Source organism: Dryobates pubescens, chromosome 10 (assembly GCF_014839835.1).
Source record: "Dryobates pubescens isolate bDryPub1 chromosome 10, bDryPub1.pri, whole genome shotgun sequence".
NCBI lineage: Eukaryota > Metazoa > Chordata > Aves > Piciformes > Picidae > Dryobates > Dryobates pubescens.
In genome coordinates, this window is record NC_071621.1 from 13595777 (window position 1) to 13620216 (window position 24440).

Below are 24440 nucleotides of genomic sequence, written 5' to 3' on the forward strand. Positions count from 1 at the left end.
CTTCCTTCATGGCAAAAAGACTAAATCCCTCAGAGCATCAAAAGCAGACAAAAAACTGCATAGCGTGGCAGCAGGTAGGCCCTAGGCCAGACTCTTGTCACCCCAAGATGTGAGAAGCCAACATCACAGCCTCCAATGTGAGGTATATTTTGAAAACCTCTGTTGGTTCAATATTTATTTATTTTTAATGCTTCCTTATTAATTTTCCTCAGCTGGATAGCTCAAAATTGCAGAAACCAGAGGGTTTCACCCTCCCCATCAATTCCCAAAGTCTAGTTTTAAAAGGGTGGTCAACTTTTCACAGCGTGACCTTGGGGTGGACACATTAAGAGCAAGCAAAGTGCTGCCAATTGGTTTTTGGGGTATCCTCAACATCAGGCTTCTTCTTTCCTCTTTCTTCAGTATTTCTGAATGAGAAGATGTTTCTGAAAGTCAGACCAAGACTTGTAAAAGAAGGGAAAGCCACGAATTCAAGGCTGAACGACCCCACATCCGAGGTGTTTGTCAATCTGTAGCATGAAAGGTACAAGGGCAGTAAAAAGCAGGGATAGAAAAGGGAGGCATGGAAGTAATAATTCTAAAAAGTAAAGTATTTCTTGTGGGCTTTTTTACAGTCACTTTGCAGTCTCCTGATGGATCACTGGTCAGAAAAAAACACACATTAGGAATTCAGTTTCCACACTCAAATAAGACCCTCTGTATAAATGCCTCATCATCCTAAGTGTCTTCTGCCGGTCACACCCTGGAACATCCTCCGTGATGTACCTCAGCTGGACTAGAGAGGAAACGAAAGCTTGGTACAAAGCAAACCCAAATGGCACAGGTATCCCAACTGAAATTGCAAAAGAGGCTGTGGGAAAGCACAAGAGAAGAAAGCCCTAAATCAACCATTACATACTTCATTAATTGTAGAAAAGTGCAAGATTAAAGTAGTTCAGGTTAAGCACTGAGCTCACTAGCGGCCACACGAATGCTCAGCTCGGCCACCGCCGGCCTGGTTTTGCCATTCAGTTGCTACCATGAGTTTTAAACCACAGAAAGAACAACTGAATGAAAAGAAAAGGAAAGGTTTGCAATATACTTCCAAAATGGTTAGTCTTCTGTGACCAGCACGAAATATTAGCTCAGTATCATCAGCTATACATTATATACAGGAAAAACCAAAGGGGTCTTAATCTTTCCTTTTAACAACTTAAAATAAAGCTGTACTAAACATTATTTCCCTAGTGTGCCAACAATTTGCTCTGTCCTGGCCAGCTGGCCTAGTAGCACAGAGAAGTCCTTTAACAGGAAAAGGGACTTGAATTTTGACACTTGAAGCCACAGTTAACTGTTGAATCACTTCATTCGGCCAGGCTTAGGTGATCCTGGTGCGACTGCTGGGGTCTTGGTCAAAGCTTCTTGGGTGGCTCCACAAGGAGAACAGGCCATATTCCAAAAACAAACTGTTAGAAAGAGAAAAATAAGAGGGGGAAGATTTCCTGGACTATTATGGCACTTGGAACAGAAATCAAACACTGTTAACCACCACTTCAACTGCATTGCTAAAGAGTGTCCAATGGAGAGCCTGGAGGATGCTTAGGGGACTTGGGCATCTCCCCTGTGAAGAGAGACTGAGAGCCCTGGGGCTGTTAAGTCTGGAGAAGAGAAGGCTGAGAGGGGATCTGATCAATGTCTATCAATATCTGAGGGGTGGGTGTCAAGAGGAGGGGGGCCAAGCTCTTTCTGGTGGTGCACAGTAATAAGGAACAATGGATACAAACTTGAACATAAATTGATTCCACCTCAACATGAGGAGAAAATTGTTTACAGTAAGGGTGACAGAGCAGGCTGCCCAGAGAGGCTGTGGAGTCTCCTCTGGAGACTTTCAAAATCCACCTGGAGGCATGCCTGCATGGACTGCCCTAGGTGATCCTGCTTTGACAGGGGGGTTGGACTCGATGATCTCTGGAGGTCCCTTCCAACCTCTAACATTCTGTGATTGCTTGGGATGTGAGTAGAAATCAAAGATAGCATCCATCAGGAGGCATCAGTGAGCCCCAACACAAGCTTGTTTAGGAACAAGTCCTCTACCATGAGGGGAGTGGAATGCTACAACAGGTTGCCCAGGGAGGTGGTTGGGGTCCCATCCCTGGAGATATTCAAGACAAAGCTCGACAGGGCTCTGGGCAGCCTGATCTGGTTGAGGATGTCCCTGCTGACTGCAGAGGGGCTTGGACTAGATGAACTTTGGAGGTCCCTTCTCAGCCCAGACCATTCTATGCTTCTAAGCTCAATGCACAAGACATCCAAATGCAGCCCTGCATGAATGGACATGAAATATTGCCTGCTTACCTTCACCTTTGGCCTGTGCTTCAGGAACAGTGTCCTTGTGTATAAACTGAGGAGGAGGAGGAGAAAAGCATGCTTAAAATGTCATGTATGAAACAGCACACAAAAGAATAATGATACACTAAGCCCAGTTTTATTTTCAAGCTAGAGAAGATTTCCTTCTGTGATTGCAGAGCTCCCCATTCTGCCTAGATTCTGCCTACAGTAAATCCCTTTGTGTTAGAGTGTGATTAGCAAACTAATCTACCCTATCACCCATGTGGGTGGAGAGGGAGTGAGCCAGGGAAGTAAATATTCCCTCTGCTATGGAAAAGACTAAACAGAGACCAGAGCCTGTCATTTTGGAGGGATGAAATTAAATCAGTGTACCACAAAATACAGCAGATGTTATGGGTGTGGTGGGGAAGCAGCACAACTTCATTCTGCATCTGCATCCCCTTCCTAGCTCCATGTCCAGATGGAGATGGGTGACAAGTGGTGTCTCTCAAGCATCTGTACTGGGACCAGTGCTGTTCAATATCTTCATCAGTGATACAGACAGTGAGACTGAGGCACCCTCAGCAAGTTTGCTGGTGATACCAAGATGAATGGTGTGGTTGCTAATTCTGAAGGATGGGATGGATGCCATCCAGAGGGATCAAGATAGGCTAGACAAGTGGGCTGAGGAGAATCTCATAGGGTTCAATAAAGCTAAGAGCAAGGTCCTGCACCTAGGTCAGGACAATCTTCAATATCGATACAGGCTGAGGGCTGATGAAATTGAGAGCAGCTCTGCAGAAAAGGAGTTGGGGGTGTTGGTGGATGAGAAGCTGGACAGGAGCCAGCAATGGGCACTTACTGCCCAGAAGGCAAATCACATCCTGGGCTGCATCAAAAGAAGTGTGGCCAGCAGATTGAGAGAGGTGACTGACACTCTGCTCTGGTGAGACCTCAGCTGGAGTACTGCATCCAGCTCTGGGGCCCCCGACACAAGAAAGACATGGCAGGTCCAGGAGGGCCACCACGACATCAGAGGGCTGGAGCACCTCCCCTCTGAGGACAGGCTGAGAGAGAAGGGGTTGTTCAGTCTGGAGAAAAGAAGGCTCTGGGGAGACCTTATAGATGAATTTCACTATCTGAAGAGGACCGACAGGAAAGGTGGGGAAAGACTGTTCAGAAGGGCCTGCAGCAACAGGATGAGGCACAACGGTTTTAAACTGGAGCAGGGTAGATTTAGGCTGGATATTAGGAGGACCTTCTTTACAATGAGAGTGGTGGAACACTGGAACAGGTTGCCCAGGGATGTGGTTGAGGCCCCACTCGTGGAGACATTCAAGGTCAAACTTAATGGGGCTCTGAGCAACCTGATCTAGTTGAAGGTGTCCCTGCACACTGCAGAGGGGCTGGACAAGATGACCTTTGAGGGTCCCTTCCAACCTGATGCAATCTGTGATTCTGTGACCCCACTCTTTTATGTGGAGAGAGCTGATGTCACTGTGTGGCTGAGAAAATACTAAGGAAACCACTGCCTGTAGTTCATTTGGGGTATGAGAGACAAATCAGGCATCTGCACATTCCCTAAGGGCTAAAGGATGTAAACCCAAATGATTTTCTCTGTGCAGCATGCTAGAAAAACCTTGCCTGTGCTCCCTGAGCTGCCTACATTAGCTGGCTTTCTGTAAGGAACTTCCTTCAAAGATTGTCTCAAGCTGTTTAAGGCAGCAGACAACCTGGCAGCCAAAATGGAGCAGCTGTTGTCCACACACCATGACATATTTTACAGATCCAGATGCAGGCACATATCATAGATCCACATCCATAGCTATAGGTAGGTATGTACGTATCCATGTACAGGACAAGAGGAAGCAGCAGCAAGGTGGGTCAGGGGAGGTTTAGGTTGCATATTAGGAACATTTTCTAACCCCAAAGGGTTTTCAAGCCCTGGAACAGGCTGCCCTAGGAAGTGTTGGAATCACCATCCCCAAAGAGATTTAAAATCCATGTAGATGTGGTGCTGAGGGCCATGGTTTAGTGGTGACCTGGCAGTGCTGGGTTAACTGTTGGGCTTCGTGAACTGAAAGGTCTTTTCCAAAAAGAACAGTTCTATGATTCTCTGATAAAAAAAAGCCATCAGAAAGCGAATCACATCCTGGGCTGCATCAAGAATAGTGTAGCCAGCAGGTCAAGGGAAGTGATTTTCCCCCTCTATTCTGGTGAGATCCCACCTGGAGTACTGCATCCAGTACTGGAGCTCCTACTACAGGAAGGATCCGAAGGTGCTGGAATGTGTCCAGAGGAAGGGCCACAAGGATGAGCAGAGGGCTGGAGCACCTCTCCTATGAGGACAGACTGAAGGAGTTGGGGTTGTTCAGTCTGGAGAAGAGAAGGCTACAAGGGGACCTTATTGTGGCCTTCCAGTATCTTCAGAGGCCTATAGGAAAGATGGCAAGGGACTTTTCAGGGTGTCAGGGAGTGACAGGACTAGGGGGAATGGAACAAAACTAGAAATGGGCAGATTCAGCTTGGATGTTAGGAAGAAGTTCTTCAGCATGAGGGTGGTGAGAGACTGGCACAGGTTGCCCAGGGAGGTGGTGGAAGCCTCATCCCTGGAGGTTTTTAAGGCCAGGCTGGATGTGGCTGTGAGCAACCTGATGTAGTGTGAGGTGTCCCTGCCCATGTCAGGGGCGGGTGGAACTAGCTGATCCTTGAGGTCCCTTCCAACCCTAACAATTCTATGATTCTAAAGGTACTTCTTTTCCTTGCATTTGCCTTTTACTATCTACTATCACATCTGCCATAAAAAGGAGAGTACATTGTTAGATGTTGAAAAACTGCTGTGTAAGCAATTTTTCTTAACTACACAGAGTGTACCTGTTGAACATCTATGTTTGGCCTGAAACCGTGTCAGGGGAGGTTTAGATTGGCTATTAGAGAAAATGTCTTTATTGACAGAGTGGTCATGGATTGGTGCCCAGGGAGGTGTTGGAGTCACCATCCCTGGAGGTGTTCAAGAAATGTGTGGACACAGCACTTTGGGGATATAGTTTAACGGCCATGGCAGTGTTAGGTTGATGGCTGGACTCGATGATCTTAGAGACCTTTTCCAACCAAAACCATTCTATGCTTCTATGAACTAACAGACATTCTTTTACAGTTAAATGGTAAAATATCAACACATTACATGATGAACTAACTACAGAAATCCTCTAGCATCCAGCTTCAGTTCTGGGTTTTGTTCCTGGTTCCACTAGATGGTGGTGCAGAGCAGAATGAGAGACACAAATCAGCTGGCTGCAAGCTCACTAATTTAGGCTATGGTTTAAGTCTCTTTCTAAAGAGAACATCCTTGCACTTCTGGGAACAGACTTCAGCCATCACCCTTCTGCTTTACAGCATGATGCCTGCTGGTGTTCAGCAGTGACAGTGCCTATAAAAAAGATCAATTATGCTTCTAAAATGAAACATGTTGAAATACTTTGGGATTGCTGCTCAAGAACAGCAAGGTATTAATGGCTTACATTTGGGATTAATATACTCTGAAATGGTTTAACTGCTAGAGGCTGACCATTTCTCAACTGCATGCTCCTGAAGAACCAAGACTACATGAAGATTAACGACTACATGGCTGGGTGGCTGAGCCCAGGATGTGGTGGTGAATGGAGTTAAATCCAGTTGGTGACTCAGGGCTCAGCAGTGGGGTCAGTCCTCTTTAGTATCTTTCACAATGATCCTGTTGAAGGGATGGAGGGCACCCTCAGAAAGTTTAAAGATGGTATCAAATAGGGTGGAAGTGCTGATCTGCTAGAGGGCTGGGTGGAAGTGTTGAGCTGCTTGAAGATAAGATGTACAGAGGGATTTGTGCAAGCTGGGTTGATGGGATGAGGCTAATTGCATGAGGTTCAACATGGCCAAGTGCCAAGTCTTGCACTTGGGTGACAACCACCCCATGCTTGGGACTGGAAAAGGACCTGGGGGTGCTGGTCAACACCTATCTGAACATGAGCCATCAGTGTGCCCACATGGCCCAGCAGGCCAACAGCACCTTGGCTTGGAACAACAAGTGTGGCCAGCAGGACCAGGGAAGTGATTGTCCCCCTGTACTCAGCATTGGTGAGGTTGCACTTTGAATGGTAGGTTCAGTTTTGGGCCCCTCACTACAAGGACACATTCCTGTGTCCAGAGAAGGGCAATGAAGCTGGTGAAGGGTCTAGAGCACAAGGCCTGGTGGATGTGGGGAGGCCTGTGGATGTGGTCTGCCTGGACTTCAGCCAGGTCTTTGACACCATCCCCCACAGCAAACTGCTGGCTAAGCTGCCAGCTCGTGGCTTGGACAGCAGCACTCTGTGCTGGGTTAGGAACTGGCTGGAGGGCCGAGCCCAGAGAGTGGTGGTGAATGGTGCCACATCCAGCTGGCAGCCAGGCACTAGTGGTGTGCCCCAGGGATCAGTGCTGGGCCCCATCCTCTTTAATATATTTATTGATGATTTGGATGAGGGCATTGAGTCAGTCATCAGCAAATTTGCAGATGACACCAAGCTGGGAGCAGATGTTGGTCAGTTAGAGAGCAGAAAGGCTCTGCAGAGGGACCTCGACCGACTGGACAGATGGGCAGAGTCCAATGGGATGGCATTCAACAAGTCCAAGTGCTGGGTGCTGGACTTTGACCATAACAACCCCATGCAGAGGTACAGGCTGGGGTCAGAGTGGCTGGAGAGCTGCCAAACAGAGAGGGACCTGGGGGTGCTGATTGACACCCGCCTAAACATGAGCCAGCAGTGTGCCCAGGTGGCCAAGAGGGCCAATGGCATCCTGGTCTGCATTAGGAGCAGTGTGGCCAGCAGGAGCAGGGAAGTCATTGTGCCCCTGTACTCTGCACTGGCTAGGCCACACCTTGAGTCCTGTGTCCAGCTCTGGGCCCCTCAGTTTAGGAAGGGCATTGAGACACTTGAACATGTCCAGAGAAGGGCAACAAGGCTGGGGAGAGGCCTTGAGCACAGCCCTGTGAGGAGAGGCTGAGGGAGCTGGGGTTGTTTAGCCTGGAGAAGAGAAGGCTCAGGGGTGACCTCATTGCCCTCTACAACTACCTGAAAGGTGGCTGTAGCCAGGAGGGGGTTGGTCTCTTCTCTCAAGCAACCAGCACCAGAACAAGAGGACACAGTCTCAAGCTGTGCCAGGGGAAGTTTAGGCTCGAGGTGAGGAGAAAGTTCTTCACTAAGAGAGTTGTTCGTCATTGGAATGTGCTGCCCAGGGAGGTGGTGGAGTCACCATCCCTGGAGGTGTTCAAGAGGGGATTGGATGTGGCACTTGGTGCCATGGTCTAGTCATGAGGTCTGTGGTGACAGGTTGGACTCGATGATCTTTGAGGTCTCTTCCAGCCTTGGTGATACTGTGATACTGTGAGCTGCTGAAGGAACTTAGTGTTGCTTAACCTGGAGAAAACGAGGCTGAGCGGAGACCTTTTCATTCTGCAACTACCTGAAAGGAGGCTGGAATAAGTTTGGTGTTGATCTCTTCTCCCAACCCACAAGCAACAGGATGAGAGGAAACGCCCTCAAGTTGTACCAGGGGCGTTTATGTTGGACATGAGGAAAAACTTCCTTCACTGAAAGTGTGGTCAGGCACTGGAACAGGCTGCCCAGGGAGGTAGTGGAGTCACTGTCCCTGGAGGTGTTCAAGAAATGCGTGGACATGGCAGTTCAGGACATGGTTTAATGGCCATGGTGCTGCTGGGTTGATGGTTGGACTCAATGATCTTAGAGGTCTTTTCCAACCAAAACAATTCTGTGAATAACATCCAGTTTAGAAAACATTTCCTACCTAAGCAGGATGTGGAGGTAAGAGCCCAGGCCTGTGAGAATATGCCACCATGCGTGAAACTGTGTCACAGCTCCCACGACGGGAGGCATCTTCTCTCGTAGTGCTCTGTAAGAAACAAACATCACAATTATTCTTTCCCAGTACAGTGAGTGATCAGTCACTTCTGCACTCAATTTCAGGGAATATATTTATGGCATCCCACAGTCCCAGAGTTCTACCACTCTCCTTCTCCCAACTCCTGTGAACTTAAGACGAAATGCTGAGTTTAAGAGCTGAGAGAAGAAACAGGATCCATCAGACATTACCACTTGACATCTGGCAATCACACCACCAGCCTGGCTCTTCTCAGAGATGCCCAATGACAGGACAAAGGGCAGTGGGGGCAAGCTGGAGCACAGGGGGTTCCATGTGAACATAAGGGAAAACTTTGCTGTGAAGCTGCCCAGAGAGGCTGTACGGTCTCCATCTATGGAGGTATTCAAAACCTGCCTGGACATGTTCCTGCGTGACCTGCTCTAGGTGATCCTGCTCTGGCAGTGGGGGTTGGACTTGATGATCTTTTGAGGTCCCTTCCAACCCATAAGGTTGTGTGATTCTGTGCTTTGTGGAAGCTCAGCTTGCTTTCCTCTGTGCATGAGGCAAGAATGGCTGTTTAGTGAGGAAGCAAGGGAAGCAGAGAGTTTCTGCTCTGCCTTAGTGAGGCCACATCCTGGGTTCCAGACAGGGAACTACTAGGGAGTGTTGAGTGCAGGCTACGAAGAGGAGGAAAGGCTCCTCTGTGAGAAGGAAAGGCTGAGAGCCCTGGGGCTGTTTAGCCTGGAGAAGAGCAGACTGAAAAAGGACCTTCTAGATACTTATCAATATCTAAATGGCAGGAATTGACAATGGGGCAAGACTCTTTTCAGAGGTGCCCAATGACAGGACAAGGGGCAATGGGCACAAATTGGAATACAGGAAATTCCACCTAAACTGGGCCCCTCAGTTTAGGAAGGATGTTGACTTGCTGGAACGAGTCCAGAGAAGGGCAACAAGGTTGGTGAGGGGCTTGGAGCATAAGCCCTATGAGGAGAGACTGAGGGAGCTGGGGTTGCTTAGCCTGGAGAAGAGGAGACTCAGGGGTGACCTTATTGCTCTCTACAACTACCTGAAGGGAGGTTGTAGTGAGGCAGAGGTTGGTCTCTTCTCCCAGGCAACCAGTACCAGAACAAGAGGACACAGTCTCAGGCTGCGTCAGGGGAGGTTTAGGCTGGAGGTTAGGAGGAAGTTTTACACAGAGAGAGTGATTGCCCACTGGAATGGGCTGCCTGAGGAGGTGGTGGGGTCGCCGTCACTGGGGGTGTTCAGGGCAAGGCTTGACAGGATGCTTGGTTGCATGGTTTAGTTGATTAGGTGGTGTTGGATGATAGGTTGGACATGATGATCTTGAAGGTCTCTTCCAACCTGGTTTGTTCTATTCTATTCTATAGAGGCAAGTAAAGGCTGGTAAGAGTTTCTATCAAGAAATTAATGATAGGAATAGAATAGCTCTAATCAATTTTAAAAACTTCTTTGCTATGAGGGCGCCAAAACCCTGGACCAGGCTGCCCAGAGAGGTTGTGGAGTCTCCTCCTCTGGAGAGATTCCAAACCTGCTTGGATGTGACCCTGTGTAACCTGCTCTGGGTGACCCTGGTTTAGCAGGAGGGTTAGAGTAGATGATCTTCAGAGGTCCCCTCCAACCTCCATCATGCTGTGATTCTGTGAAATACTCCCCTAAGATGCTGGCATTTTGCAGTTATGGAATGCAAGCTACTTGGGAAGAGGCTAAGGGATGGAGACAGAGAAAGAAAGGGCAGGCACCACACTGCCCTGATTTCTCCTGCTCACCAGGCTTCTGCAGGTAATGCCTGCTTTGGTTGCTGGTGGAGCAGAAGTTTGCATCTGCATGTCTTCTCTTTTTGACTTTCATTTCACATTCAGTCAAAACAAAAAGGGGAAAATTCTGATTGCAGGTGCTATGGGAGAAAAATCTGCAGCTTCTGTGCTACTTTATTTACTGCCTGATGTTACAGTGTTCAGCCCCTTGACTAAATGCTAATCCCTCAGCTACTGCTTGGTTGCCAGAGCTGCTGAGGCACAAATATGAACACAGAGCTTTGATTCAGTCAGCCTGGGAATGACAGGGAATGTGGAGTACACAGCCTGTCACCCAAGCAGAACCTCTGAGTCTTTGGATGGCAGGAAATCTCAGAGCTTAAGTTCAAAAAGTGCATGGATCAAACCAGGAAAGCTGAGTGCCACAGATACTTTGGGTTTGTTTTTGTTAAATAAGCTTCAGACTTAATGAGATCTGAAAATCAAAACCCCAAAAGCTGAAGCAAGGTAACAGCTTTGAACATGAAAACCCAAAAGAGCAGGTAGGTGGATGATTCACAAGTTAGATCTTCAGAGAATAAAAGCTTACAAGGAACTGGAATATGTTTTCCCCAAAGGTTTGGGTAAAAATGCCACCTGGGGAAATTCAAGGCTCTGCAGACATCTGATCAAAGCTAGTAAACACGGGTGTGTTTTTTTCCCAGCATCATAACCAAACAAGCATTACAGGAAATAACTGATTGGGTTTTGTTGTTGTGTTGCTTTTTTTTCCCCCTTTTCAAAATGAGGATGGAAAAAATGTGCTTCAGCAGCTGGTGTAAGCTGGGAGTCTAGGATCAAGTTCAAAAGCCCCTCGGCCGTACCGCAGCTCAGCAGGCTTGGTGACTTGTGGGGGTGATGATCTCACCAGTGAAGTGATGCAGCTGCAAGAATCAACCCCTGATGGCAGTATTTGCAAAGTCACTCTATAACCACCCACCTGTGCTGGCACAAAACTTCTCTGTCCTATCTGTATCAACCACTTCTAGAGGTGAGGCACCATATTTTATACTCAGTACACCTAGCCAGAGCTTCGAGGATAATGAAGGGACTTGAACATCTCTCCTGTGAAGAAAGACTATGAGAACTGGGACTGTTTAATCTGGAGAAGAGAAGGCTGAGAGGGGACCCTATTATTGTCTATCAATATCTAAAGGGTGGGTGTCAGTAGGAAGGGACCAGGCTCTTTTCAGTGGCACCCAGTAATAGGACAAGGAATAATGGATACAAGCTAGTACACAGCAAGTTCCACCTCAACATGAGGAGAAACTTCATTACAGTGAGGGTGATGGAACACTGGAAAATGCTGCCCAGAGAGGTTGTGGAGTCTCTTTCTCTGGAGACTTTCAAAACCCATCTAGATGCATTCCTGTGTCCCCTGCCCTAGGTGGCAGGGGGCTTTGGCAGGGGATTTGTACCCTATGATGTCTGGAGGTCCTTTCCAACTCCTAACATTCTGTGATTCGGTGATACTTCGTAAGAAAAGTTTCAAGCAAACTCTGTTGGAGTTAATATTCCGCTGGCCTAACCCAGAGCAGGAACTCCTGAGCCAAAAGAGGCAGATGGAAACAACTAGACTTCTCTACAGCACACTGTGGTCTGGCCCTGACAAAGCAACCTACTGGGACACCACAGATTCAGCAGCTTAACAGTGTATTACTCAAGAATGGATTTTCTGGAGGCTGGCATCAACCTTCCCATCTTCAAACTGTGGTGGAACACAACCAAGCCAAAAAAGGGAGCCACAATGCAGATGTGCAGTTCCAAAGGAGCACACATTAAGAGAACAACCTGCTGGACTGCTGCTCTTTCATCACAGACAGGATATGCAGCCATAATCACAGAAGGTTTGGGTTGGAAGGGACCTTTCAAGGTCATCAAATCCAACCCCACTGCAGTCAGCAGGGACATAGAATCATATAATTGTTAGGGTTGGAAGGGACCTCAAGGATCATCTAGTTCCAAACCCCCCTGCCATGGGCAGGTACACCTCACACTACATCAGGTTGCTCACAGCCACATCCAATCTAGCCTTAAAAACAGCCAGGTATGAGGCTTCCATCTCCTCCCTGGGCAACCTGGGCCAGTGTCTCACCACCCTTATGGGGAAGAACTTCTTCCTAACATCCAATCTGAATCTACCCATTTCTGGTTTTGTTCCATTCCCCCCAGTCCTATCACTCCCTGACACCCTAAAAAGTCCCTCCCCAACTCTCTTGTAGGCCCCTTCAGATACTGGAAGGCTACAGTAAGGTCTCTTCAGAGCTTTCTCTTCTCCAGACTGAATAGTCCCAACTCCCTCAGCCTGTGCTCATAGGAGAGGAGCTCCAGCCCTCTGCTCACCCTTGTGGCCCTTCTCTGGGCATGCTCCAGCATGTCCAGATCCTTCCTGTAATAGGATCTGCAACCAGAGCAGGTTGTTTAAATCCCCAAACAACCTGACCTGGAGTGTTTTCAGGGACTGGGCATCTACTGCCTCTCTGGGCAACCTGGGCGGTGTCTCACCACCTTAAGTGTAAAATATGTCTTCCTTATATCTGGTCTAAATCTCCCCTCTTTCAATTTAACTTCATTAGTTCTTGTCCTCTCACAATAGATCCTGCTAAAAAGGTTGTCCTCATCTTCCTTAGAGACCCCTTTTAGGTACTGAAAAGCCATAGAAAGGTCTCTCCAGACCTTCTCCATGCTGAGCACGCCAGCTCTCTCAGCTTGTCCTCACAGAAGAGAGGTTCCAGATCTTGCATCATGGTTGTGGCCTCCCCTGGCCCTCTTCAATAGGCCCATATCTCTCCTGTGCTGAGGACTCCAGAGCTGGACCCATCAGTGCAGGTGGGGTCTCAGCAGAGCAGAGCAGAGGGGTGGAATTTCCTCCCTCAAATAGCTGGCCACAATGTCTTTGATGCAGCCCAGGATACAATAGTCCTTCTGGGCTGTCAGATGGTGGGTTCCTACAAGTTTTATCTAGAAGCCTTTTTTTACCCCATTTGGCAATATATTAAACAGAGAAAAAGCCCTTCTTGGCCTCCTCTACAAGTGCTAAGCCAGAAGACTTGAGGCTAATGATGACAGCCAATCATGGTGTACTGCCTCACAGAGTTACTGTTCCAGCAGCTGTTGTTTACTGCTGACAGATATATTGCAAGAGATATTTCTTTAACCTGCAGAACTATTGCTGTTGGTATTTTCCTTGGAAATGGCAAAAGCAGAAACCAAATGAAGAAAAAAAAAAAATCCAGGCAGGATAAAAACCCCATTCAGATGAAATCAAGTGTGAATAGCAAGCTTTAGCAAGCCACAGATGCTCAAAAATTACTTCAGTGACATTACTTTCTCTCAATTTAAACTGAAGTTTAAGAGAAATACCATCTATTTTTCCAAATAAATCTATTCAAGGATGAGAAAAAAAAAAGGACATTAAAGAAATGGCTGAGCAGTGAATTTGGTCATAAGCAAACTGGATATCACCCTCATGAAAGTTTTTTGTAGGCAGCACACCATAGAAAGCAGGAGATGGATCTGAATACACACCAGAGGAAAACCAAAGCTTTATGTTAAAAGACTTTTTTAAGAGCTCTGTGGACAAAGTGAAAGAACTCACCTCAAAGTGAAAGAGCTCATCCCAAAGTGAAAGAGCGAAGTGAAAAACTCACCTCAATGTGGAAGAGCTCACCTTAAAGAGCTCACCTCAAAGTGAAACAACAAAATGAAAGAACTCCCCTCAAAGTGGAAGACCTCACCTCAATTTATCACAGAAGATGTTGTCCACATTCCAGAGAAAAAATCCCATTAAAAATACAGTTAAAGATGTATAGCCTAGACCTCTAAGCCATGGGTATACCCTAGAGAGAAGAAAAGAAGATAAGTTTAGTTCTAGATGCTTTAAAGGCAGCTAGTAACATCCATCAATACCATTACATACAAATAAATTGCTCTTTTTTGTTGTTGTTTTTGTTTTCCAAAGGGGAAAATATCATAGTATCATAGTATCAGTCAGGGTTGGAAGGGACCACAAGGATCATCTAGTTCCAACCCCCCTGCCATGGGCAGGGACACCCCACACTACATCAGGCTGGACAGAGCCTCGTTCAGCCTGGTCTTAAACACCTCCAGGGACAGGGCCTCAACCACCTCCCTGGACAACCCATTCCAGGGCTTCACCACTCTCATGGTGAAGAACTTCCTCCTCACATCCAGCCTGAATCTCTCCACCTCCAGCTTCATATTTCATCTATTTAAATGCTCTACTACACCTCCTCCCCTCTCTCCTGAATTCACATTCTCCAAGACTGGTCTGACAAATGATCAGCTTTTCCATTTCTGTTGCTCTCCTAAATGCTGCTCTCTCCTAAGGCAGCAAGTGGGGCAACAGAGTCACAGAATCAACCAGGTTGGAAAAGACCTCAGAGATCATCAAGCCCAACCTATTACCTAATACCTCCTGAAAACTAAACCATGGCTTCAAGTGCCACATCCAAGGGAGGGCTACCAGGATGACGAAGGGACTGGAGCACTGCCTGATGAGGAGAGGCTGAGAGCCCTGAGGCTGTTTAGGCTGGAGAAGACTGAAAGGGATTTAATAAATGTTTATAAATATCTGAGGGCTGGGGGTCAAGAGAGAGGGGACAGGCTCTGCTCAGCTGTACCCTGTGATAGGACAAGGGATAATGGATATAAACCACAGCACAGGAGGTTCCACCTCAACATGAGGAGGAACTTCTTTACTGTAAGGGTCACAGAGCACTGGAACAGGCTCCCCAGAAAGGCTGTGGAGTCTCCCTCTCTGAAGACTTTCAAGACCCATCTGGATGCATTCCTGTGTGACCTGTGCTAGATTCTATGGTCCTGCTCTGGCAGAGGGGTTGGACTTGATGCTCTCCAGAGGTGCCTTCCAACCCCTGACATCCTGTGATCAAGAACCATGAGGCACATGGCAGAGACTACACTGATATTCCTGACTCAGGAACAGCCATCAGCAAGCCCAGGACATGAAAGAGCACTAAATGGCATGTTATACATGCTGGTAATTAAGTAATTATAGCCAGGATTGTTCAGGGAATAAATGGTGGTGTTTGGTGAAAGAATGAGAGAGAGGCTGGCATCACTTTTTAATGGGGAACATGCTTTGTGAAGAGAGAATGTTTGCCAAGCTGTAATCTTGGGAAGGAAGCAGATGCAAGAAAGAGATGAAAAGTGTGTGGGAAACAGGCCGGAACAGCAATAAATGATGAGGAGAGGAGGAAGCAGCAGCCTGGAAGGTTGTTCTTTGAGATTTTTACTCTAAACTTCAACTTCTGCACTAAGAAATGTGAGTGAGAGGAAGTTAATAGGTGTGTTACGGCAGGAAGAAATAAAATCAGCATGTGCAAGCGCTGGCACAGTCAGTGGAAAGACAGGAAAATGTTTGAGCAGTGCAAAGGAAGTAAATCATAGAATGGTTTGGCTTGGAATTGACCTTTCAAGGTCATCTAGTCCAACCTCCTGCAGTCAGCAGGGACATCTTTAACTAGATCAGGTTCTCAGAATGGTTTGGGTTGGAAGGGACCTTTCAAGGTTATCTAGTCTATCCTCCCTGTAATGAGAAGGGACATCTTTAACTAGATGCAAAAGTGACTTCTAGAGAAAAGAAAAGGTACCTTCAGGTTGGCACAGCCTCCCCAGCAAAACTAATTTGAAATTAGGAGTAGTTCAGTAAAAATCTACAAGTAGTTTAAATCTACTTGTCTCCCTATCCCAACTTCGTAACAAGTTTGCATACTATAACCAAGAGGAGAAGCAAGTCTTTGTAGAGCCAGGTTGCAATGAAATAAGGTAGTTAATTAAGAAAATACACTTCACATCCCTAGAACAGAACCAAAAGAGTAGGTGGAACTCCAGAGACAGACTTTGCTGGAGGCAAACAATGAATGATACCCTGGGAGGGATAATACCAGCGGTATCAACAGTGACAGAGGATCAGGTAGACTTGTGAGGGATTGTGTGTTTGGAAAGCTGCAACTTGGAGAGGGACCTATGGGTATTGGCTGACATTTGACTGAACATGAATCAGCAGTGTGCCCAGGTGGCCAAGAAAGCCAACAGCATCCTGAGCTTGTATTAGAAACACTGTGGCCAGGAGCAACAGGGAGGGAATCATCCTCCTTTACTGGTGAGGCCACACCCCGAGTACTGTGTTCAGTTCTGGTTCCCTCACCCCAGGAAGGACATTGAGGTGCTGGAGGGTGTCCAGAGGAGGGCAATGAGGCTGGAGAAGGGCCTGGAGTGCCTGGCCTATGAGGAAGGGCTCAGGGAGCTGGGGGTGTTCAGTCTGGAGAAGAGGAGGCTCTCTACAACTACCTCAAGGGAGGCTGGAGCAAGGAGGAGGCAGCCTCTTCTCCTTGGTGTCAAGTGACAGGACTAAAGGAAATGGTTTCAAGCTGCACCAGGAGAGGTTCAGTCTGGATATTAGGAAATATTTTTTCACTGAAAGGGTTCTCAAACATTGGAACAGGCTGCCCAGATCAGTGGTGGAGTCACCATCCCTGGAGGTGTTCAAGAAATGTGTGGACCTGGCACCTAGGGACACGGTTTAGTGTTGACCCTTCGGTGCTAGGTCAAGGGCTGGACTGGATATCTTCGAGGTCTCTTCCAATGAGATATATTCTGTGATTCTGTGAAAATGCTTCAGAAATAATGAGAATGCAGAAGTGTGTGCAATTTGCAGGACTGGAAAGAGAAAAGGCCCAAAGGTTTGTTTAGACAGACAAAGAAATTTTAATCTAAGTACCTGGAACTGTGCTCAGTCCTGGTAGAAGAAAGAAATTAAATGATCTGAACTTGATTCAACTTAGTTTCCCTTGGAAGTTCTCTAGGTTACCATTAAAGTTTCCATGTTTGTGGGTTTGTAAAGTGTCTTTAAACTGATGGTTGTTTCTAAAGCTGCAAACAAGACACTATTAGTTTGAAGCTCTTCTTGCTTAATAGAAGTCTGTGAACATTCCCTCATGGGCTATGGGGATTAATTGGGAGAAGTCAAACCAAATTAACTGGAATTGCAATTGGAAGGTGATCACAGAATCATAGAATGGTCTGGGTTGGAAGGGACCTCCAAAGCTCATCCAGTCCAACCTCCTCTGCACTCAGCAGGGACATCCTCAACTGGTTGCCCAGAGCCCTGTTGAGGCTCACCTTGAATATCTCCAGGGATGGGGCCCCAACCACCTCCCTGGGCAACCTGTTCCAGTGTTCCACCACCCTCCATAGCAAAGAACTTGTTCCTAAAATCCAATCTATATCTGCTCTGCTCTAGTTTGAAGCCATTGCCCCTATCCAATCATTGCAGGCCTTTGTAAACAGTTTCTCTGAAGCCTTCCTGCAGTCCCCTTCAGGTACTGGAAGGCTGCTATTAGGCCTCCCTGGAGCCTTCTCTTCTGCAAGCTAAACACCCTCAGCTCCCTCAGCCTGTCCTTGTAGCAGATGTGCTCCAATCCCCTGATCATTTTTGTGCCCCTCCTCTGGACCTGCTTCATCAGGTCCATGTCCTTCCTGTGTTGAGGGCTCCAGAGGTAGACACAGCACTGTAGGTGAGGTCTCACCAGAGCAAAGTGGCAGAATCACCTCTCTCCATCTGCTGGCCATGCTGCTTTTAATGCAGCTCAGGATGCCATTTGCCTTCTGGGCTGCTGAGTGCCCACTGCTGCCCCCTGTCTAGCTTCTATTCCATCATCACCTCCAAGGATGAGCAGAGGGCTGGAGCACCTATCCTATGAGGACAGACTGAAGGAGTTGGGGCTGTTCAGTCTGGAGAAGAGAAGGCTCCCAGGTGACCTAATTGTGGCCTTCCAGTATCTGAAGGGGGCTACAAGAAGGCTGGGGAGGGACTTCTCAGGATCTCAGGTAGTGATAGGACTAGGGGGAATGGAATGAAGCTGGAGGTGGGGAGATTCAGGCTGGATGTGAGGAGGAAGTTCTTCACCACGAGAGTGGTGAGGCCCTGGAACGGGTTGTCCAGGGAGGTGTTGAGGCCCCATCCCTGGAGGTGTTTAAGCCCAGGCTGGATGAGGCTCTGGCCAGCCTGATCTAGTGTGGGGTGTCCCTGCCCATGGCAGGGGGGTTGGAACTAGATGATCCTTGTGGTCCCTTCCAACCCTGACTGATACTATGATACTAAGTCCTTTCCTGCATGGCTGCTCTCACTTTTGTCATCCCTCAGCCCTTATTGATATCTAGTATTGCTCTGACCTAGGTGCAGGACTTGAGAAGATCAGCACACAAACTACAATCATGCATCTAAGTAAAGAAGCTTCACCACTGCCAGCTTCTCACATTGAAGCTCATCAAAGGAGGACACAAACACCAAGTTGCATCTTACAATGCTGAGTTACGTGTTACTTACCATAATACTATATAAACAGATCGTAGAACTATAATGGAAACTAGTGTCCCATACATGATCTGGAAATAGAAACAGAGATAAAATTCAGCAGTTAGATACAAGAGATTTTATAACAGTACAGGAGTGAAAAAACATTGAAGCCTCTGTTGGTTTTTACTTCCTAAGCATCAGACAAGTAGTATCCCCTCTCACTTCCTCTCCAGAAGTCTTCTGTTTGAAGTTTCAAATGAAAGTATGACTATAAACCATGCCCTTTAGGAAATTACCACAGAATAGGGTGGTGGTATGGGGTGTGGGGTGTGTGTGTGTGTAAGGGACCTCTGGAGATCATCTAGTCCAGCCCCTCTGCTAAAGCAGGATCACCTAGAGTGCCATTGCCCAGGATCATGTCCAGGTGGGATCTGAAATTCTCCAGAGAAGGAGATTCCACAATGTCTCTGGGCAACCTGGTCCAGGGCTCTGACACTCTCACAGGAAAGAAGTTTTCAGGTGAAACTTCCAGTGTTCCACTTTGTGTCCATTGCCCCTTGTCCTGGTGCTAGACACCACTGAAAAGAGTCTGGCCCTATCCTCTTGACCCCCATCCTTTAGATATTGATAAGCACTGAGAAGACCCTCTCTCAGTCTTGTTCAGGCTAAACAGCCCCAGGTGTCCCAGCCTTTCCTCCTTACAGACATGCTCCAGTCCCCTCAGCATCCTCATGGCTTCTGCTGGACTCTCTCCAGTAGTTCCTTGTCTCTCTTGAACTGGGGAGCCCATAGCTGGGCACAATACTCCTAGTGTGACATCACTAGGGCAGAGTGGAGGGAGAGGAGAACCTCCCTCAGCCTGCTGTCCACGCTCTTCTTAATGCACCCCAGAATACCATTTGCCTTCTTGGCCACAAGGGCACATTGCTGGCTCATAATGAACTTGTTTTCCTTCTCTGCAGAGCTGCTTTTTGACTTCACAGAAGAAGTCAGCTGTGTAAAAGATCTGCTTTCCTTTTCTGAGTTAGGAAGCAAACGCTAGATGGCACTCAGAAACCAGCCAGAAATCACAATGTAGCTGATTCCTATCTCCTGTGTTTCTGTGCATTTCAGTCTAGCATTGCCTGAGCCATCACCTACACCTTCTTTCACTGATATTTGATTAATATCTTTTTTCCTGAAAGCAAACACCTGAATAGACTCAGCACCAGGATGGAAGAAACTTTCCAGGAAGCATGTTAAACCCAACTACTACAGACTGTTGGGATTCAATCTAATTACACAGCAGGAAGGCTGCACGCTCTGAAAAGATCCAGGAGCAAAATCTGGCTCACTGTAGGCTTGATGAATTTGAATGTAATTGCCTGACTTAGAGAAAAAGTCAAAGCAATCATTTATTTTCTGCCTCATGATCTTTAAATCCCTCTCTTTTTTCTTTTTTTTTCATTCACCACCTTACAATTCACATAACACCATCTCCAAGACTAAAGAGGAAAAGGAATGTGGTCAGTCATGCCTGGAAGGTGATGCAGAAGCCACTGCAGCAGTGGAAGGTGTTCAGACACCGGTGACACTCAATTACTCTCCATGCTTTTTGTTCTGAACGCTGGTCTCCTGCTGCCAAAACTGCAGTTTCTTCTAAGCAGTTGTGCCTTAGAATCATGGAACTGTCATAGAACTCTCCAGTGACAAGCAGAGTCCCTCAGGGATCAGTCCTGGGACCAGTCTTGTTCAACATCTTTGTAGGTGCCATGGACAGTGGTGTTCAGTGCACCCTCAGTAAGTTTGCTGCTGACACCAAGCTGTGTGGTGCAGCAGACATGCTGGAGGGAAGGGATCCATCCAGAGGGACCTTGACAGGCTGGAGAGGTGGGCACAAGCCAACCTCATGAGGTTCAACAAGACCAAGGGCAGGGTCCTGCATCTCGGTCGAGGCAATCCCAGGCACAAATCCAGGCTGGGCAGGGACTGGCTGGAAAGCAGCCCTGAGGAGAGAGACTTGGGGGTGCTGGTGGACAAGAAGCTCAACAGGAGCTCTCAATGTGCACTTGTAGCCTGGAAAGCCAGTCAGATCCTGGGCTGCAGCAAGAGAAGTGTGGCCAGCAGGTCAAGGGAGGTGATTCTCCCCCTCTGCTCAGCTCTGGTGAGACCCCACCTGGAGTACTGTGTCCAGTTCTGGAGCCCCTATTACAAGAGGGATATGGACGTCCTGGAGCGTGTCCAGAGAAGGGCCACAAGGATGATCAGAGGGCTGGAGCACCTCTCCTATGAGGACAGACTGAAGGAGTTGGGGCTGTTCAGTCTGGAGAAGAGAAGGCTCTGAGGTGACCTAATTGTGGCCTTCCAGTATCTGAAGGGGGCCTACAAGAAGGCTGGGGAGGGACTTCTCAGGATATCAGGCAGTGATAGGACTAGGGGGAATGGAATGAAGCTGGAGGTGGGGAGATTCAGGCTGGAGGTGAGGAGGAAGTTCTTCCCCATGAGAGTGGTGAGGCCCTGGAATGGGTTGTCCAGGGAGGTGGTTGAGGCCCCATCCCTGGAGGTGTTTAAGCCCAGGCTGGATGAGGCTCTGGCCAGCCTGATCTAGTGTGGGGTGTCCCTGACCATGGCAGGGGGGTTGGAACTAGATGATCCTTGTGGTCCCTTCCAACCCTGACTGATTCTATGATACTACTATGATACTACTACTATGATACTATGATAAACAGAGATGTTACAGTCCCCTTATGATCTTTGTGACCTTCTGTTGGACTCCTTCCAGTAGTTCTGGCAGCCCAGAAATGGACATAATGCTCCAGATGTGGTGTCACCAGGGCAGAGCAAAAGGGGCGAAGAACCTCCCTCGACCTGCTGGACACGTTGGTCCTACTGCACCCCAGGATGCCACTATGGTGCACTGCTGTCCCATGGATAACTTACTGCCCACCAGGACTCCAAGGTCCTTCTTCATGGAGCTGCTTTCCAGCAGGTCAGGCCCTAATGTGTACTGGTACAAGGTGTTATTCCTCCCAGGGGATGCATGTGTTCAGTCATCTGACACCAAACAGGCTGCTGCAGTGACACAAAGTCAACCTTCCCTTTCCAAAGTCCATAAAGGCAAATTTCCAAGCTCCTTTTAGCTTTAGGGGTGAGATGAGCAGCATGCTGTGTTATCAGTGCATAGAGAGAGAACAAAGCAGACAACACAGCCTTTATGCTGGACAACAGGTAAAAAGCAAGCTTCAATATTGACTATGCAAAGTCATTCAGCACAGCAGCTCTTTATTTGCATTCAGAGTCAGATCAAATATCTCCAGTAACTGAAGTGCTACTACTGCATTCTGCTCTGTAGAGCTAAACAAAGCAAAACTATTCTTTAGGCTAATTGGTTCTGGTCTGTACTTTATACAAAGCTGTTAGATAATTCCAGTCCTCTTGCTGGGATACAGTTCTTTACCATGAGGGTAGTGGAACACTGCAACAGGTTGCCCAGGGAGGCAGTTGAGACTTGAAAAGGCTCTGGGCAACCTGATGTAGTTGAGGATGTACCTGCTTACTGCAGAGGGGATTGGACTAGATGAGCTTCATAGAATCATAGAATCAACAAGGTTGGAAATGACCTCAGAGATCATCAAGTCCAACCTGTCACCCAACACCTCATGACTAACTAAACCATTGCTTCAAGTGCCACATCCAATCCCCTCTCAAACACCTTCAGGGATGGTGACTCCACCACCTCCCTGGGCAGCACATCCCAATGGCAAATTACTCTTTCTGGGAAGAATTTCTTCCTCATCTCCAGCCTAAACCTCCCCTGGTGCAGCTTGAGACTGTATCCTCTTGTTCTGGTGCTGGTTGCCTGGGAGAAGAGACCAACCCCCACCTGACTACAACCTCCCTTCAGGTAGTTGTAGAGAGCAATGAGGTCTCCCCTGAGCCTCCTCTACTCCAGGCTAAGCAACCCCAGCTCCCTCAGCCTCTCCTAATAAGGCTGTGCTCCAGCCTTCTCACCAGCCTCATTGCCTAAACCTGACTGATGTTTGAGTTAGCTTCATGTTCAAATTGTTGGTGGTTGTAATGGCAAGATAAGTAATGTAATTGGATGCAATATTATATTGTGGCTTCCTGATCCCTATTTGTTCAGAGAGTCCAACAGAGGGCTACAAGGATGATTAAGGGACTGAAGCATTGCCTATAAGGTAAGGTTGAAGAGACCTGGGGCTTTTTAGTCTGGAGAGGAGAAGACTGAGAGGGGATCTAATAAATGTTTATAAATATCTGAGGGCTGGGTGTCAGGAAGGAAGGGGACAGGATCCTCTCACTTGTGCCCTGGGACTGGACAAGGGGCAACAGGAAGTCCCACCTCAACGTGAGGAAAAACTTCTCTACTGTAATGGTCACAGAGCACTGGAACAGGCTCCCCAAAGGGTTTGTGGAATTTTCTTCTGTGGAGACTTTCAAGACCTGTCTGGATGCATCCCTGTGTGACCTGAGCTATATTCTATGGTCCTGCTCTGGCAGAGGGGTTGGACTTGGAGATCTCCAGAGGTCCTTTCTAACCCCTAACATCCTGTGACCTTTGGAGGTCCCTTCCAACCCAAACCATTCTATGACATAAATTGGGAAAGAAAACCAAACAAAACCCCTGAGCCATAGCTTGAGTATCAAAGTGCTTGTATCAGTCCAAAGCTAAAGGTAAAAAAGGGGACTGCTCAGCTGTGCTAGGTGAGGCATGTTGGTAGAGTTCTTCATCACTGACATTTTGCCTAAGAAGACCTCACCAGATTAAATTTCAAAGTTAAATGCCATCTTAGATCATCAGCCTCATTTAAAGCAGTCTGTTTCATTTTCCTAATCAAATCCACTCTTTTATTCTAAAAGAGGGATGGCAGGGGGGAAAAAAACACAGAAATGCTCCTCTGGGACCCAAATCATAGTTTGATGCCTTTCCTTGCTGATTTCCTCCTTCCTACAATTTCCACTGCTAAAATGCTCTTCTACAGCAGGTACATGATAAAAATCTAGCCAGGAAGAGAAATGTCACCCTCATCAGGGTTTGATGACCTTCATGCTTTATCATAGAATGGATTGGACTGGAAGATACCTTAAAGACCATCTAATTACAAGCCCCCTGCCATGGGCAGGGCCGACATCCAGGTTGCTCAAAGCTTCATCCAGCCTGGCTTTGAACACTTCCAGGGATGGGGTGTCTACGACCTCTCTGGACAACTTGTTCCAGTGCCTCACCACCCTCACAGTGAAGAAGTTCTTCCTAACATCTAATCTAAATCTACCCTCCTCCAGCCCATAAGCCATTACCCCATGTCCTATTGCTACATACCCTTGTGAAAAAAGTCCTTCTCCAGCTCTCTTACAGCCCCCCCTAAAACACTGAAATGCTGCAGTAAGGTCTCCTCAGAGCCTTCTCTTCTCCAGGCTGAGCAAGTCCAACTCATCAGGCTCTTTGTTTGAGGTGGTAAGCAGTGTTAGACTAAGCCTAGAAAAGCTAAGCTTTTCTAAGAAAGGTGTTAGTTTTTTTTACTATGCCTAGAGAAACACAGCTAAGAAACATAGCTTTTATTATGCTTATAGGCAGTCCAAGGCCCAGGTAAAACACAGGCTAAAAATGCAAGCTTTTTTTCAGCAGCTGCTAAAAGCAGTAAAGAGGAGAAGCAAAGAAAAGCTCTCTTTGTAGAGCCTCTGACTTGGTTTCTCCTAGTTGCTTTAATGGCTTGCAGAAGTGGACAGCCTTAATGGAAGGAGGAAGGAGAAAAGGGGAAAGAAAAAACAAAACAAAAAGCCAAACCCCAGCAACGACTGAAGAAAAATCTGCCCACAGCTGACACTTCAATTTCTTGCCCTTTCTGCTCCCCCACACAAACAGGTTGTTAGCAGTAAAACACATTGGTGCTTAAAAGCCTGTGAAAGTCTGGAACAACAAACTGTTCTGCTCTGCATGCTGCAGTTCTCTTCTTCACACTGCAGGGAAGCTTCGTGGAGGTGTTGCTGTGACATGCACAGACTGGAGCTGCACATCTTGCTCCAGCTGCTTCTTACTAAAGGTCTATAAACCAAGCTACACAACTTCAGTTTATACTTCA

General features: G+C 47.4%; 1 protein-coding gene across 1 annotated transcript in view; it reads right to left on the reverse strand.

Moving 5' to 3' along the window:
• Window positions 1-591: 591 nt before the first annotated feature.
• The window catches only part of ACER3 (alkaline ceramidase 3), a 93646-nt gene continuing 69797 nt past the window's right edge, over window positions 592-24440 (reverse strand). Inside the window, exons 7-11 of the mRNA XM_054164600.1 lie at window positions 18391-18449; window positions 13757-13858; window positions 8128-8232; window positions 2335-2380; window positions 592-1445 (exon numbers count right to left, since the gene is read on the reverse strand). Of these exons, the coding sequence (XP_054020575.1) occupies window positions 1392-1445; window positions 2335-2380; window positions 8128-8232; window positions 13757-13858; window positions 18391-18449 (366 nt within the window). The 3' untranslated portion in view covers window positions 592-1391. The remainder of the gene's footprint in view (window positions 1446-2334; window positions 2381-8127; window positions 8233-13756; window positions 13859-18390; window positions 18450-24440) is intronic.